Below are 18,964 nucleotides of genomic sequence, written 5' to 3'. Positions count from 1 at the left end.
GCCGCGTTCAGCAGACACAACTGTTGAGTTCGTCTTATCAACACGCTGCGTTGATTGGTTGGTTCTAAAAGTAAAACCCAATCACGTTCGACTGCTACTGAGCAGCTTGGTCTGCTGAACGCGCCCATTGGAGATGTTACTAGATTTTAAAGTAGCGTTCATAAGTTTAGTTTAATTTCGAGCTTAATTTTTTTTATTGTTAAGTAGCGCCCATAGTTTACACAATGCTATACTTCCGTTTCATTGGCTAGGTATAGTGGCAAAATCTCAAAATCAGACTTAAGATGATCTTATACTTAAGATCTAAACGATTTTACATATATAAATACAATATTATCTCAAGGTCATTACATTGGCAGAATGTTTCTTTTTAAATTCGAGCAAAATCAACTATTTCAAATCCAAATATCCTCTCGACAAAATATTATAAAACATTCTTCGAAAGATGTTCCTTAAAAATACACAGAGAATAAAGTTTGAAACAGAAATCCCTCCAATTTCATTTTATTTATCTCTTATTATATTATTCATTTTATTTCTCTTTTATTCGATAATTCTTCTAAATGGCTTGAACGTGGATACGATCATAAATTCGAGCCGCGTTATCTCGTTTCTGTTTTCTCGCCGATAAAGTCGGAGTTACAACTAAGGGCGGGCATGTCCGTTTTCAGCCACTCAACACCTATGAACAATTTAGAAAACGCTCATGATAACACGTCGTGGATCTCGTTCTGCTTATCGGCCCCTTCCCAACGAATCGTGTTATGCCGAGATTGGTAATCCGCTCGGCTGTTTGGATACTGACGCTCCTCTTTCGCCTCGTCGTGACAGAAAATAAAACGTGTCCAGGTATCTGTCGCCACAGTTATCAGACTTCTTCATCCGTCCTTCGGAACAATTCTGCAAACGCTTGCGAAAGCGACAAATATACGTAACGCATGTTGGAACGGGCGATAAATGAGTCTTTCGAAAGTCGAACTAGTCGACCCCCATTTTTTGTACATTTCTGGATTTTAGCGCACAATTAATCTGTAATTTCATCGATTAGTTTGTAAGTATCGATTGATTGTAATTAAATTGTAAAGCATGTTTGTTGGCACACGATTAATTTGTAATTTCAATGATTAGTTTACAATTTCGTCGATTTTCTGTATCTTTTATCTCAGGAAGTTATTAATTGTTTCTTTTTGGCCTTTAAGAGATTCAAATAATAAAAATGAAATCACGAAATAATGATAATGTTTATAGTCATCCAAGGCGACATTCAACCTTCCTCATTTTTTCCAGAACAAAACGTTCTCCTCTTGGATTCTCGAGAGGATAGACTGGCGCACGGTTCCTCCGGAAGCTTTTGGAAGCAAAGACCATCTCGTGGAAACGAATCGATCGAAACTGTCGGATCAGGATCGTTCCCGAACAAGATCTCGCGACTTCGAGTAGCAAGAAATATAGATCTCGAGGAAGGATACAAAAACACCAGTGCAAACAGAAGGACTTTAATGGACTATAACGGTCCAGTTATAATGGAGGATCCCGATGATACGAGCGATCAGAATCTCGCGAGTCACGTTCGCGTCAAAAGAAACGAGCCGATCGTTCGCCGATCGAGCCGCTCGGTAAAGTTGGTCGATTCGTTTCCGCGAAATTCTCAGCTCAGGACCGACGCGGCCAGCATATTCGGCGATTCGATGTTCGAAGGATCACTCTCGGATCGCGAGAACCGATCCGACAGTCCTGCCGTTGTGGATACCGTCGTCTCGCGCTCGCGGCGCAAACGAGGGGTCCTGTCGAAAAGCGGATATCGCAAGAAACGCGTCAAGGGAAATGTCGGGCATACGAAGCAGCACGTTGAGATAAAAAACGGAAAAAAGAAGAACGGTGTCTCGAAGTCCTCCCATCAGTCTCGCAAGAAAAAAACGAAGGATCTAAGCTCGAGTATATGTTGTCGTTGATTTCGCACGTTTCAAAACATATCGAAATTCGTGTATCCGTACCTCACTAAATACTATTCGATTCTCAAGGGATGTTGTAAGAGATGATATTTTTTACGAATCGAATAAAACTCAGAATTAGACGGTCAACATTAAGGAAAGAGTTTGTTGCTTAGATCCTTAAATTAGCTTATTATTTTTTAATCTGAGAAACAGACCTGAAATAGATATAGAGAGGGGTTGTTATTTATGCCAGGCATATTTATAGCAAAAAAATCTTAGATAAATATATTTGGAACCATATAAAAAAATGAAACCTTTACGAGAGAGTATTTTAAAACTGAAAAAAACCTATTTTTAACTTATATCGTGTAACAGACAGTATATAAACGACCCGCAACATCGCGAATATACAAATACTGACGAATGTGAGCTTGAACTTTCAGCTTCTCAGAATGAATTTCTTCTTATTATCTCATTTATTTGTAGGAGAAAAAAATAAAAATAAAGGAATCCGAATGCCCGTCAGAACGACCGACGAGTCCAGGATAGAAAAAAGGGAGTCCGGAAATAGCGACTTAAACACTGACATTGACACTGCCAACGTCGAGGAAGCAGGAGGCTTAATTAGTCAGAAGGAAAACGCGTTATTAACAAACAATAGAAGTCTCGCTAAACAGCGAGAGGAGAACACCGTTGTGTTACCCTTCGTGCATACCGGAAGAGCGGAATTGCGCTTTCGCATCGAAAAACTTCCCGTGAACGAGTCGTCGTTCATCAGTCCCAACCGCTGGACGGATTGTCCCGTCGGGACCAGCCCCTGTTCGATTACGTCACCGAAATACAACGCGAGCGACGAAATTCTCGATCTCAATGTCACGAATCTCGAACTCGGCCCGAATTTCGACTCCGTCGCGGGAAGGAAGGCTGATAATTTAACAGTGGAGATTACGCTGAAGAAACTGGATCGCGGGAGTAACGCGTCAGTCCCGGAAACGAGCGATCCTGATGAAAGCATGTCGTTTTACAACACGGAATCTCATCCGGTTAGATCCAACGTGCCGGGGATCGAAGACGAGCGAAATACGGAAAACGGAAACTACGATCGCACGAATGAGATGTCCGCGGGATACTCGGACGAGAAGTCGCGCGCGAAGAGAAACCAGGAAATTATGTCTAAGCGCTATCTACGAAGTGATAAGAACGCGAAGGGATCGAGACGTCTCAAGGACGCCGAACAAGGAACCGTGATCGGAGACGGCAAGCGTGGGAAGGCGGGGGACAGAAGGACTCGCGGCAATCGCGCTGTAAGGTCGATCGAAGAGATTAAAAATCTTGCCGAAAAGTTAATCGTCAAAGTAAGGAACCGTTCGATTAAGAATCCGCTTCCTCGGGGATTATATTTTAAATTTACTGTAGATACCCTTCGTTTTCAGATAAACGAACTGCAAGTGTACGTGATCAATCGTACTGAGACTCTACGCGTGAGGGATTCCTGTAAAGACGCGGTTTGCGCGGTCGACGAGGAGGAACCGAGGACCTCTCTGGAAAAGAAGGACGTCTCGAGTTCCACGTCCAAGATCGCCAAGAACGTCGACAGCCGTCAACGCTTCGCGAAGGAGGCGGCCTTAGCGGGTAAAAGAATATCTCAAACGCGTTCTGGCGGCTCGAGATTCGCGCGGGGGGAGTATCCGACGAGCAGGAGATCGCGTCGCAAGTGGGGCAGGTGGATGGATTGGAGCAGCTGTAGCGTCACCTGCGGCAAGGGTCGACAGATTAGGTGGCGGCATTGCCTGCACGATTGCAACGACGCGGAAACCGAGATGGAGGAGAAAGCGTGCCAATTGCCGGCCTGTCCCCCAAGCAAGTTCCTCGGAATATTCTGAAAGATACTCCTCCTACAGAATCACTTGTTGATGTAGCCGCGCTTCGTAAACAAGAATCTCGAGTTCGCTTCTCGATAAGGAAAGTTCGCGAAGTATTAAATTCTTTGACATCATTTTTTATTTTATTCTCTTTTTTTTCTGTGGGTAACACAGTTTTCGTACAAAGACTTTTACGACCGGATCACGCGCTCATATTTTACATTACGTAGGAACTATCAAAGATGCAATTAACGATCGATGATGAGTCACTCCGGGAAGATATTTAAACGACGAAGTTCTTAAAATTCGCGCGTTATCGCCGTACGAATGAATTTTGTACAGCCTCGTGAACCTTCCTTGCTTATCAATCCATGTGTAACACCGTTGTATTTCGCATAACTGTGTAACAAATCGTTTGATGTATATTTCTCATCGTCTCATTATCAAATACATAATATATTATACAGGACTCTTAAACAATAATCTCCTTCTTCGCCTTCAGTATTCACAAATAACGAGGGCGTTCATCGCTTAAAGAGTAAGTCCGTCGCAGCTCAATCATCGTATTCATTTTTTACAAAGTCACACGAGATACGATTGTCCGCCTCTTTGCTAATAACCGCGTCAGAAAATGTTAACGGGCGTATACTTTCGGTACACGTGCAGGTAGAAATGAATCTATACAATGCTTCCTTCCCCTCTTTTTTTTAATCAAATGCCGCAGGACTTCGTTCTATCAGCAATCCGCACACTTTTGTATGTTATAAAATTTGATATCGTACAATATTTATAAAGTTTCCTACAATACAATTTTCTCTTACGTTCGTTTTCAGCGATACTGACATAGAAAAATGTTAATAAAATTCGATCCATTTAACATTTTTATCCCATCAATTTAGGCGTAACGTAAGAATCGAAGTGTATTGTGAGCAACGTACAATTCACCTATTATTAAGCTAGATGACATGATAGTACTCTCTATAAGCAATTATTTGTCAAAGAAATATTCAACAAATACAAATGTATCATGTTTATGCGGCGAATTTTATTACAATCGGAATATTATCACGTCATTAGTGTAAGTCTTCAATCATCAACAGTTCAACATTTTTTTATCTTCTTCCTGGACACTTGGATAAGATATCCCTCGAGACCACTTTTAAATGCATGGTAAAATGGACGTTTGATAATAAAATGCAATTGTTGACAAAGATTGTAATTTGTAGCCTGCAAATATAATTAGTATCTATTTTTCTTTCATCGAACATCATTATTTTAGATGTCAATTATCCGACACATTTATTAACAAACAATCTGTGAAATATTCTCATGAATGGCACATTCTTAAATGCTGATTTAAATAAAATGCGCCTTATCGATATCTAATTTACATTTTGATGTTATGCTGCGTCTCACTCTCGGACTAAGTGCACAATAAAAAAAAATTGCTACAAAATAACGATACACGATATAGTGCCGAAATGTCGTACAATCGAACATTCGTGAAATGAGAATTAAGCGAATGAGAAAGACCATGTCAATGTAACGCTTTGAACTATTTAATATTCGACTTTACTATTCAAGAGAACAGCGTCACATGTACAAATTGATCACAATGATAAAACGCACCTATTCTTCGCGCGCACGTATTCACGCATACATACAAATGCTCCTACACTCATGCATCGTTACGTAATCAGTAAGTATCAATGGTCGCATACCGTGCGCATTGATACTCATATAATTTTGTCCTAGATTAAAAGGACGCAAATCAGTCACCATTGTAAATTGTAATCTTACCTATCACTCGACTACTTAAATCGTGAACGCTATGCTTGACAACTTTGAGCTTTGTTTTAACATCGTCAACCTATCTGCAATTGCAACTATCCAGTAGATCTGATACGTGTATGTCAGTTTGCGGTCAAAGCTTGATGTTCACAGCTAGTTGCACACTTTTGGCTTATCATTTTATAAGAACCAGTCACTCGTGTGGAAGAACCAAGGCGCATCTCGTGATATTGTGTATATATATAAAGTTCGTTTCCTTTTTATATATAAAACCGCAGTGACTTCGTCGTGATCTATGAGATCAGAATACATCACTATTAAAATAGTATATTTCTTGCTTGTTCGACTTGATTGTTCTCGTCGGAGGAACAATAAGCCAGTATGTCTATTTGTTGCTCTTCACCACCGGCCAGCACTCGCACATCTCGATCCGCATCAACGCGCATTTTCGTGAGTATTCTTTCCACTTCTTCCAACGCTTCCATGCCCAAATTGTCCACTAAAGATAAAAAAGTACAAGATAAGATGCAATATACAGAATCAGCGCGACATATTATGGATGATAATATTAATACTTACAACCCATCGCAATCACATCCGTCGCTATAGTTCTCGCCACGGCTAATCTTACGTTAGGTACTCTGTCGCGTGACAAAGTTATCAAACATGGTAACATTTCCTTACAGAACTTCTCTCCCGTGATCGCGTTGTTGCGGATCAGTTGGGCGCACAGGAGTGCATAAGTTTGCCGGTATGTCCACTTATCAGCGTCTAGAACTAGAGTCTCTCGAAGCTCGAGAATAAGGGACGTCACCAGGACGTCCTCGGTGGACAAATAGCACATTATTTGCGTAATCTGAAGAAATTCAAGTTCAAATTTGTAGGCGGAACAATTATAAATTGCAATATATGCGAGAAGTCCAAATATCCTACCAGTTCAAGCGCGATGGTTCTAACGGCGGCAACCTTATCTACAAGCAATTGGATAGACAGCGGCGCGATACTCCGGGCCACGTCGCTCGGGCTGAACAGGCTCACAATCTCGAGCAATTGCGTGGCCAGTTCCTCCCTGAACCTCCAGTTCCATTCGTTATCCGTGGCGAGGAAGTCGCTTAACCTTGGTAGATATTGACAGCGGTCGGCGGGTTTGAGTATTTTCAGAAAGATCGCAAGGTGCTTGAGCACACCTATTCTGACCTCGTCCAAATCCTTGATAAAACCGTCATAGATTGGCACGAGGTCAGTGGCAGTGAGGTCTTCGCCTAATATCATGGCAATCTCGTGAATGCTGGATGCTAGAGTACGCCTGACCTTCCAGTGTTTCGCGCTCGACAACGACTGGTAAGCCTTTTTTAAGTAGTGCCAGTTATCTTTGCCCAGCGTAAACGCGACTGCGGGAAAACTGAAGGCACAATGATGCGGGATTTCGGCACCCATATCCACGCATTGTTCTGGATCGGCCATCGATACGTAATAATTGATTAATTCCTGAGGTACGATCTCTTGTCCATTATGTTTCGCGTTTAAGTTCTCACAAGATTCGTCATTCTTGCCTATGGAATCTATGTAGCACATATGATATAGATATTTTCTAGGTAGAGCGTCTAGGGTACAATCGAGGTTACACTCTTGGGTGTCGTCCAACGAATCCGCCCTCGGAAAACAGTCTTCTTCGTCATCATCATCATCATCATCTTCTTTTTGTTCATCGAATTTATCGACTGATTGCTCGTTCATGTTTGAATCATCCTCATTCGAATTCTCGACGGGAATTGGAGTGAATTCGGAAGACCAGGAGAACGAGCAATTTTCCTCGGTCAAATTTTGTTCCGTTGCCGTCGCGTTCTGGGCGTTATTACGATTCATCACCGATTGCCTCGCAGCATGGGTAAGTTCATCATCCAGCGGTATATCCGGAGGTATATAATAATATAAAAATGGATTATATTTCTCCGTTTCCTCCATCTCTTTCTTGAGTTGATGTTCATCATTATACATTATTCGAAGTTCCTGGAAATCAAATCAGAAATATAATAATTTTATATTTAAACTTTAAAGAGCGTACACATATGAACTTACAACGAACTTTGCACGTAGAATTATAATAAAACAAATTATTTTTTAATTAAAAAATTAACTATTCTTCGTGATTTCTAAGATTAAAGAAAGATTAAAAATAAAAAATATAATTTCCGTTGTTCTTGATATAAGACAAATTTTAATAAATATGAAACGTTATGATATAACATTTAAACATACTTTATATAGGTCTCTTTCGCGATCTTTTTTTTCTGAGGTTTCCAATATTTTAACGCTATCATGTCTCACATTCATCACAGGCAGATAAAACGAACTTTTGCTACTATCGTCGATATCTGGTATTTGACTTTTGATCGCACCTTTCATAGGAAAGATTCCTTCGTACGAGTAACATAGGCTGCAAAAAAAAACACGCATTTAGATCGATATGAACACAAATTACAATAGTAGTAGGAAAGTTACACCACTATACCTGCGGATATTATCCTGCTTACTGGTATACACTAATTCGCCGTTCTTATTGTACGTGACTTCGGCGAACTGTTTGGCGAAGGTCGATATGAACGGTCCGAGTATTTGAAAGGCCGATATTCGCACCCACTTGGAGTCATCGTTCAAGTGTTTAGCCAGTATGTCCGCAAGTAACAATCGGCGATGTTCAGGCGTCGAACAGCAGGCGACCGGCATCATGACCTCGACGCACGCTTTTCGCACGTTCCACACTCTGTCGCCGCACAGATCAACAAACGTAGGAATCTAGAGACAATTCGAATGTCATCAGTAAACTAGACGATACCACTAAGTTCATATCAGACTGAAATGCGACCATGATTCTTTAGCTTTCTATTTTGATATCTATGAATAAGACTTACCAGCTTGCTATACAATTTCTCCTTTCCCACAGCGGTGCACATTTCCGCAAAGTGAGTAGCGCAGATTCTCCTCACCATCATGTCGTTATCCTCGCATAGGTCTAGGTATCGTGGTAGAAAGACCGTCTCTGTAAGTTCGCTACCAATCAGCGGTGCCAGTCTACACATGAGCTGCGAATTGATATAGAATATGGAACGTTGAGAAAATAAATAAGCGCAATGAGAAATTTAAACGTAAACAGATACGCGCTTATGCCGATTTTAATTTCAGGCGCTTCTCAAAATCATTCTGATTACGGAAATTAAGTTCTAGTTAAATTCTAATTAAACATTAAGCATATGCGGACGTACTTAAGTAAAGTATACAATTATAACGAACGATAAGAGGGGACAATATTTTTCAAGTATTAAGTAATATTTATAAAATTACATTAGAGTATTATGTAACAGGTGAAATACATCGTTCCGTTCCGCCAATCAAAGCTGGCTGTGATATGAATCGATAGCACCACATCACAACCACTCTGATGGGAGGAACAGTCGATTTTATTCAATCAGCCTTCCGTGAGAGACGTGCATCAGTTAATGGATTAGCGCTTATTGTACACAAGATGTACAACTACATTTACTTTATGTTACGTACAAAACGACACAACTCGATCTCGATAAAGATAAAAAGATTTATTTGAATTATTACAAATTGCATAATCACATTTAAATAATTAAATTGCGCGAAAGTACCGTGATCGAACGTATTTACATTAATTACGTTGAAAAATTAAATCACAACACGAAATAATAATAATGCAAATCCATCTTTTCCATTTTGAAAAGCAGCATACGGGTATTATAACATAAATTTATACGATTACATGCAACATAAATTACTTTACTGTAAACATCCTCTTTTTTATAATTATGTAAACATATCCTTCTTAACTTCACTTTTCAAAAATTATTATTTGCAACGTAAAATATATATAGGTAAAAACGATACTTTGATTTATACTCATTCGCTATTTGTAACTATCTTTCTGCCTATTCCAACTAACCATTCCTTAGTCGCTAAATGTCGAAATATAGAGAGAAATTCGCCGCTAATTTTTTTCGCGCATTCCAAACTCGTTGAATTGTGAGTGCCGCAACGCTCATCAAAGCTGGCTGTGATATGAGCATCATTACATCAGCATATTACAGCCACTTTGTGAGCAACGCGAGCACGCTCTCCTCCTTGCAGTCGAGAATACAATCTCCAGAACGTCTCAACATGTTACATCCTTTCGCGCTTCCGCCACGGTGTAAACGGCGATCCAATTCGTCAAAAATGGCTGTGATATGAAATTCAGAGGAGCAACACGCCACAACCAATTTGACGATTAGATCGCGTTCCTTCCTGCACGGCGCTTATTCGTCGGACGGAACCTTCCCGTGGTAATTTCTCAGAATGGATCGCGTAATCTTCTCTCGTGAAATTTGATGCAAATGTGAATATAAACGTCACGGTGATCTTCCGGTAGATCTTTCCGTATGTTCGTTCCATTATCCCGTCCTACGCGCTTGTCCCCAGATGCGTCGCATGTGTTATCGATTCAACAGGTATATATATCGACGGCGGAAAGCGGAATCTTCTCGACGATCGATTCTGCGGGCCAAGTCATCAAAATGGCTGTGATATGACTCGAAACATTCCACAACCAATTTGATGTATCGGACCGCAAAAGGTATATCCCCGTTCATGATGCTCCAACGTGGCGCTCCTCCGACGTGTCGTCTTTTCGCCTCTCCATCGCCTTTCTCACGTCTCGCACGTTGTCTCCTGATCGCTCCTCTCCTGTTCTCTGCCACTCGATTTTCCTCCACTTTTCCTTCCGTTCTCTTAATCACCGGAGCGTGTTGAAAACGGACACAATTTTGATCATCAAAGCTGGCTGTGATAGTCGAACTCTATGACAAACCAACTTTGATGGTAAAAGTATGCCCTGTCTTTCGTCGGGATGCCGGTATTCGCGTTTTCCACAAACACTCCACGCTCCTTTCCCTCCAATTCCGCTTTCTTTTTGTTTATGAAAATCTTCGATCGATGATAACTAAGTATTTCCTCGCTTCTTTAATCTTGCTCCTAAAGGATGTTTACCGCGTCTTTGCCGAACTTTTCTCTCTTTCTCCCTCTCCCTATTTCTGCTCTCATTCTTCTTATATTCTTATCGCTATGTTTCTTGTTTCGATTTGACAACTCGTTTTTTCAGCTAGCGCGATAAACCGTGTAATTTTCATCGCGTGATTCTCATTACTCTTCGCGCAACGTCGCCGAGGCGAACGGACGCCGCATGAAAGACAAGATAGTGAGACGCGATTGCGTAAGAACATCTCACTACCCATGTCTTTCAGGAGGAATCCGTAAATATGGAGGAACAATTTCGGAGGGTCGATATTCTCGATTTCGCACACAAAGTAACGCGACCGCCGCGTGTGACGTATTTTTAGTCTAAGGTTTCGCAATTCTTTTCGCGCGTCAATGACGAAAATTCGACATAAAATAGGCTATACAAAAGGCAAATCTGAGAAAATCGTGATTATCTTAAGTAATTATATTTGTGTGTGTTTAACATTATATTTTATATTTTTTATTTTAAGTAATTATATTTACTTAACATGTCGTTTTTCCTGTCCATTTAGATCACGTGTACCACCCCGACGATACATCATGTAATAATTATTTTATACTCAAAGTATTAAATGTCATGAAAGTTCAACGTTTCAGGCACACGGAACGTGTTAAGAATATTAACTTGTAAATATTGAAAATAAAAATATCAGGAAAATATCCTTTTTCATCTATTTTTTCTACATACCATCTACGGAAGAGAAATAAACAATAAAAACATTCGATTTACAGAATTATTTTCTTTAAGATAGTTTAAGGATTTTTTTACAATCTTACCGTCCTTCATGCGTATCTTTTCTTTGATCTAAGATAACAATGTAACTTGAAGAATATGTTACGTACAGCCTCTTTTATGTCAAGTTTTCGATTATCTTTCGGCTCTCGCGACAAGAAGAAAACGAATGAAGCGCGGGAAACTTACGGAGATGTTCGCGGTTCGGACATGTTCGTCGTTCATCGTGGGACAGATCAAGCTTTCTATCGTGGGACAGATAACATTCTCGATCGTGTCGTTGTCAAGGAGGCCTCGTTTCACCAACATTGTCAGCGCGCTTTGGGCCATTTGCCGTACCTGTAGAGCAAAAACGTCTCATAATATTTACATTGCCGCTGGGATATTTCGGTTTTTGCCCTTAGGAACGCGCCTTCAAAACACGATATAGGCATGCAGCGTGACGTGATCACTTGCCTGGTTGTCCAGGTCGCTCAGGTATTTCATCACGATACCGAGTAGGTGATTGCGGAGAACGTCGCCGAAGAGATGCGGCGCCTCGTGGCAGATAATCGCCACATTCGGAATTTGCTCCACCAGGTCCGACCGCACCAAAGAATCTGTAAACAGAAACTGTACATTGGTATGGTTTTTCGAAGACACAGAAAAAGCGGTTTTAATTTTTAATTCGATTTCTATAGCAATACAAGAAGTTTCGCGAGAAATCGGATTTAATTTAACCGGATCGAACGAGAACAAACTCGCTGTAATGTTCTCGTGATCTTTATTCGAATAACGTGTTCCGAAAATGGATAATATTAATTTTTTCTAAAACGAACGTTAGAAGAATGCCGTAGATGTATAATAAATATATTTGTCCTTTCGAATTAGTAAACTTTCGAGAAGGATCTGAGCGTTTTTGAATCTCGTGGACCAAATAAGAATTGAGCAACGAGAATTCATAACACGTGTTAATTTAAATTACTAGATTGAATCGATAGATGCGAGCAAATTTAAGTTCTGAAAGCTCCCCGAACCCAAGATAAGATCAAAAATCTATTTTAGCAACGACGAATTAAATTTTATAGAAATCCAACGGACACAGAGAGTTAGTTATACATTGCTTGAACATATTAAATTGTTGTTTTCCCTTCGAATATTACCTAGGTGTCATGTTGATACCACGTGCTATCGTTTCCCCGCGAATTCGAGAGTCACGTGCGACATCCACGCAGGAATCCCGGGAAGAAAAGCTTTCGAGTAAAGCTCCTCGGACGATCTACACGCTACTGAGGGCACGCGGGTAAATGTGGCGCGGGAAGCAATGGAAGCATAGCTTTGCGAAATGCGATGGAGGGGGATGCTAGAAGCGGGGGTGCTACAATCTGTGTGGGGCCTCACGATAGGACCGTGGGCCAAAAGACTAACTCAGTGGAAGGGATGCGTGGAAGAAATAAGGGAAGAAAGGAAGGGAGGAGCGAAAGGAAATGACGTACGTGTACTCTTTCGTGAGGCCCGACGCCCGACATCCCTGATTCTTGAACGTCCTTGAAAATTGTTCTTCCCTCTCTGTCTTTTCCGTTTCCCTCTCACTTTTTACGAAAACCGCGGCTCCCTACGCGTTTCTTTTCTTTTTCTGCCTGTCTCGCTCTCTTGAGGCTCTTTTGAAGGACTCGCAAACCGCTTTTTCATTTTCTACACACAAGCTAGATCGCCATTAATCATCGCCGAAAACCTATTTTCCTTTCTTGCCTTTTCTGTCCCGGTACGCGCCTGATTTTTGCCTGATTGGGCGTTCCGTCAAAAATACCCCGCTGTCAAAGATTCAGCAGCATCGCCACGTGCATTCCTCTACGAGATATGGGGGAGAATATCTTTGTTGGCGTATTTGCGCATGGATCTTTTTGGAATTTTTACTTTTTTGGTAAAACGGTTATTGCATGAACCACGATTAATTAAATCGTAGAGATTACGGTAGAAGACCAATATTCTCATCGTAATTTAATAATAATAAATTTTGACGATAAAAATATTAGTAGAAAAATTTTCTCACACTAACTGGTTAGAATTATTTATGTGTGGTTAACAATAATCACATATCTCTTATTGATAAGTAGTAATAATGTAAAAAGTATCAAACGTGGAATACATGCACGTGTTTTACAGGCGGCCATCTTAAAAATGGTGCCGTCGAGATTTCGGCCATATTCAACAGCTATATTCAATATTCGAAAGATATGAAATTACAGTACGCATAATCACAAATAAAAAAACAAAGTCATGAACACAGATAAAGAATTAATATCCTTATTTATTGTAATTTGGCGATGAATTCATGCATTTATGTATCCAATCACAAAGAATCAATCGTTTAATTTACTCTCAGTCTCACAAAAATACTATTTTTTTATTTATTACCGTTAACAATTTTTATCATTTACGTTGTATTTTATTAAAATAGTAACTTTGTGTGAGAAATTTATCGCTAATAATTGAATTAATTTCCTAAGAAATTAAGATATCGGTTTCCGTAATAATGGCGGGTTACATCTCGAAAGGCAAAATAATATAATAAATATGCAATATAGATATTTTGTGACTAAAATAATTTTTTTGAGATTAGTTCATATTGTTTATATATAAGATACGGAAAAGGAATGCACTTTTTATTTCGATGGCCGCATCTCCATTTTCACGAAGGATCGAGACCCTCTTCGCGCGCTCGAGACTGAATTTTACACCAGTTTCAAGCCCCCCTAGTTTTAAGCTACGAGGTCAATGATCCCCTCAAAAATCAGGGGGAGTTCGACTTCCCTTCGTCGTGCGGCGTATCCAAAAATACGTAAACGCCGAATAAAATGCACGCGTGTCGCGTGCCCCTGAACCGGTGCTGCTGATGCACGTACATCGCGGCCCCCCTTCCGCATGTCCCCCTCCCTATACGGAAAAACACCGATGGTGGCACGTGTTCACGGGACAAGGATGTTTCGCGGTTCGCCTCTAAAAATAGGCCGGTTAGAACACCGCCACCTTTGGGGTACTGCACATCGGGATACACCCGTCGCATCATCCCTCGTGTACATCACCATTTCCGGATGGGCGACATGGACTGCGTTCAGATTGCGTATAGTGCCCCGACTGGTTTTCCAGCCAATAGATAAGATTTGAAGCTAAATTTTTTTCCAGACACTGCGGGAGACGATTATTTTTTTTACAAATTCGTTACAAGTATTTAATTTAGATATTTGTACGATCAACCGTCAAAATTTTCTATCATAATGAAACTAAATTACGGGTAATAAGCTTGTTATGTTGTCAACTTTCCGTTTTATAATTCAACAATTCCGTAGTACCGGATATCACGGCTCGTCATAAACATACTAAACATACAACTGTCGTTAATTTATATTTTGCATTAAGAGTATTTAATTTGCCAAGTTAAGTTGCCAAGGGAAAGCTTGGGTGTTTGAGATTGCGAATCTGGCACATTCTATAATATACATTGCATCCTAGTCTAGAAAATAGATTTTCTCGGAGATTTCTCCACGAAGCGGAGAGGGGCAACGATGTGTGATATTGATTGATTGTTTGATTCCGTCGAAAAAGGCGTCTTCAGCTCTGATCATGCGACAGGGCGCCGTACTTGTTGCCAAGGTAGAGCTTGGGTGTTTGAGCTTGCGAATCTGGCACATGCGGGTTTCATCCCCATGTAAACCAGGAAAGTCCTGAGCGGAGGATATTAACGTGAACTGGATAGCTTAAATGGTGAAGAGCAGTCGCCCGGAATGCGAAAGATCCGGGTTCAATTCCCGGTCCAGTCGATCGCGCTTGATATTTTTCTCGCTCCTAAACAACGACGCACACTTCTTCTTGCATGCTAGGCAAAACAGCGTCTTGCACAGTGAAATTCTTAAAATAGTTTTACTCTTTTTCCTATAATGAGGATACGCTTTCATTTTGTCTTCACAAACTCGATAGCAAAAAATCATTAGCTTAATCTTAATATGTTAAATTTGTGATATTGTTATCCATGATAAATGTAAGATAAAAGAGCTAAGATTAGAATAAATTCAACGCGAAATGCACAAGAATATTTAGCGCGTTTAAGGGGGTTCTTGAAAGAGGAAAAAGGCCTGAGTTGAATTGGATACGTTCTTGGGAAAAGAATACATCGGTTTGGTGCATTTTGTACATTTTTCTAGAGGCGACTTCAGGTAAAAGGAATGTTTTTTCAAAAGAACTGGACCGTAGGGTCGATGTTTATCAAGATATACATCGATGAAATATTTTAGAACTGACCATTTCGGGCCATTTCTGCGCACCATGACAGTGAAAACTGCATTTCCGTCTAAACGATTTTTCTTTTCCTTACTCATAATCCTCTCATGTCCCAAAAAAACCGTCTGTCGAGAACGCGACATTTAACCAATTTTTAATTGTTCATTGGAAATTGATAAATTTTAATTTGTATCCTCATTGCGCATTTAACACCAAATATTCATGTTACATGTAATCACTAATCACTTTACTTGCCTAATTTAAAAGTACTTTATATCAATAAAAGGGGTAATTTGGTTACACTTGGTCAAACATAAACAACATAATCAACCAAAGAATATAATTAAAATATCGATCTTTAACATCATTCATTTATATTTCTATGTTTGAAGACATCTTCTTGACAAAATAGCAATCGTATGAACTGATATTTTATATTAAATATTTTTATCGAATATAACATTAGTTTCTCTAATAAAACAATAATGTAACATTTAAAAAACTTATAGATACATGCATTTTGTTTTATTCGTTCAAAATTTTGTGAATTTTATTGACTTTCGTCAGTTAAGAAATTACTTCTCGTAAAATTATCTTCTTTCAATTAATTTTCCATTTCTCTAAATTAATGGTCGTTTTTCTGGAGCTCGCAATCGAAAATAAACATACAAGAACGAATTATCACGCGATTCGATCGTGTAACGAAATAATGCGTCCACCGGATCGATGGACCGCCTGCACGCGTCTCGGATATCAAGAAGTGCCGGAAGGATGCATCGTCTGTGTGAATCCTGGTACCAGCATGCGCGCTGGCTTTTACGCAAGATTTCTTCGTAGCCAAAGATGGCGATGTTTAAATTAAGAAACGGAGTGGGTTTACGCTCGAGACCGGGGGCTGTGCTTTCTCGTATAAATATCGCGGCGGCTTAATGCCATATCCTCGAATCCACGAGGCTTCCGGGCACCACGGCGCGTGCCATACCGGAAGCGAGGGCACGTCGTCGTCGTCTCTCGTCGTTGCCCCTAACGATAACGCTTACTTTTCGCCGCACCATCTTGTCCTTCTCCTTCGACCCCAACGAAAACGACCCGTGCCCTGTCTTCTCCCCAAGGAACAGCCCCGATACAGCCGGTTGCTGATATTTATACGTTTCCTGTGGCAACACGTTACTCAAAGGGCTCCCTCTCTCTCTTTCCCATTCAAGGAGACGTGCCCAATTTTGTAGCGAAACACAAGACATTACTTCGGTAATGGAAGAACTATGCGCGACAAGCTTCGATGACCGTGGTTGAGTATGCTGCATTTTTTTTTTTAGATTTTTACTTAGAAATTTACTGACTCTGGTGATATGTTTCCATCTTTTGATATACGTTCGATTTTTCATGATATGTGTGATGTTACACTGTACAAACGTGAAAATTCAGCAGAACGAACCTTAAGATATTCGACTATCTTTACACATTTTATTAAATTTCGGTAAGGAGTTGTTGATATTGCTAATATTAGCAATATCAACCGCAAGTTTCTCGTGTCAACGGGATTATTTAAACTTTAAACGAAGCCCGTTCAAAGAAAATTTAATTTCTAGCAAAGTGATCGGCATTATTTTGATAAAGAAAGAAGAGTTACGTATGGTAGGCTTTAAAATGTGTAATCGATGCTGTGCTCGCAGTTTTTGTGAAGTATCGATCACGAGCTTAGAATAAAAATACACGTTGTATAATTTTGGTAGGTACGACAGAACCTCTAACGGCCTCAACCGCACGAGAGACAAATTTCAGAAACTTTTTGCACATCCCCGATAGCATCATGAATATCGTGGAAATCAATATTCCGCAAACTATCGACTAAATATATTGTTCTTTCGTTTGTAATCGATATATTACGCAGCTTAAAATTATTGTCTATAAAATATATTCTACGACCATATCATTCTTAGTTTTAGTAAATAAATTGCGTCAATTATATAAGCAAGTTTAAAATAAAAAGCATAAGCTATGCAACAAAATAATTTTAAAAACACGATTACAAAGCGAAAATTTCAGCAACCAGTCACCATCTTTGACATGCGTGAGTGGTGTGAAAGATTTGGCTCAGAAATGAATAACATTTTCAATCCTTCCACATCCAACGTCTAATACAAAGGTGCAAAAAAATGTGCGGCAATGAATTTTTTACAATTTATCATTGCTCTCGATACAGCGTATATAAAACATTAAAAAGCAATATTGACATTGTAAAATAAAGCAGTAAAAATATAGACACGTAGAGTTTAATAAAAAAAATCACTCTTTTGATGAGTGTGTAAAACTTTTCAGGATACACAAGAAAGCCACACAAATAAGCGTATAAGAAAGCTGTTAGCCGAAGCGTCTTTTAACTGTTTTTGCAGACTGTTAGCTCCGCAAAAGCTACAATTACATATTTTAAATTGCCGCAACGCCTGAGCAATTGTGCAAGCAATTTAAAAAACAAAAAAAGTGCATTTCAAAATCAGTGTTTAGTTCAATAATGATATTCGATACGATGCGACTTACCATTGTCGTCGATAACAAGCTGCACATGTTGCATGACCTCCTCGACAACTAGCGTTATTTTGTTATTGACCGCTGCGCGAAACATCTCCATCAATATACGCCCAACCATTTGCCTACAACAGAAAATAAAAACACGGTGATGTTAGATCACGGTCAGGTATTCCGCATATTATTGATCAATTTACATCTTTTAAGGTAAAGGTTTATCCTGAATTGGCTCGCGCAATGAGATACGTTCAATTTAAAAAATAGTGCCTTAAAAAAACGTTGCGTTACCCCCGCTAACACTATACGTTTTGCAACGTTAGCTTATCGATTTATCTCTCTATTGGAATTGCATTTTTTTGCGAAACTAATTTAATTATGTTAATACAAGCAATCGCGCTGCATAGTGTAGGAAATAACTTTGCGTTGCTGTTTTCAACAGCAACTGGATAGAATAGCTAACGGAATTTTCCGATGTAAGTCAACCCACGATGTGTTTGACATTCGTATATTCGCTTTCTAAGATATGTTTGCGTTCCACTCATACATCATCTCACTTCCTTACGTGATCGTTTTTTCCCTCTAATCTTGCTCGGCGTAGTCAACTGATCATAGGTTCTCGTTTCTTAATAATAACCACGTATCTATCGTTTCATTCGCTCTTACACACGTCTCTGATAATTTTTATTTACGTTATAATACGCGATTAGTGAACTGTCTCTAGATCAGTTAATTAGTTTAAGTAAATTAATTTAAGCTATACTGAAAAATAATACAAAAGAGCTTCT

General features: G+C 39.7%; 1 protein-coding gene across 1 annotated transcript; it reads right to left on the bottom strand.

Moving 5' to 3' along the window:
• Positions 1 to 5,904: 5,904 nt before the first annotated feature.
• LOC112468699 (serine/threonine-protein phosphatase 4 regulatory subunit 1-like) lies at positions 5,905 to 18,300 on the bottom strand. The gene is made up of 9 exons (XM_025037987.1): positions 18,192 to 18,300; positions 11,853 to 11,995; positions 11,586 to 11,735; positions 8,500 to 8,670; positions 8,100 to 8,383; positions 7,847 to 8,024; positions 6,521 to 7,597; positions 6,167 to 6,443; positions 5,905 to 6,086 (listed from the first exon to the last, which is right to left on the bottom strand). Exons 1-9 carry the CDS (start codon positions 18,298 to 18,300, stop codon positions 5,905 to 5,907), a joined length of 2,571 nt encoding a protein of 856 aa, XP_024893755.1.
• Positions 18,301 to 18,964: the final 664 nt, after the last annotated feature.

This window comes from Temnothorax curvispinosus, unplaced genomic scaffold (genome assembly GCF_003070985.1).
Source record: "Temnothorax curvispinosus isolate PA1 unplaced genomic scaffold, ASM307098v1 QBEX01001893.1, whole genome shotgun sequence".
Lineage (NCBI taxonomy): Eukaryota > Metazoa > Arthropoda > Insecta > Hymenoptera > Formicidae > Temnothorax > Temnothorax curvispinosus.
The sequence above is the reverse complement of the archived record's forward strand: the minus strand, read 5'-3'. Positions and strand labels throughout refer to the sequence as shown.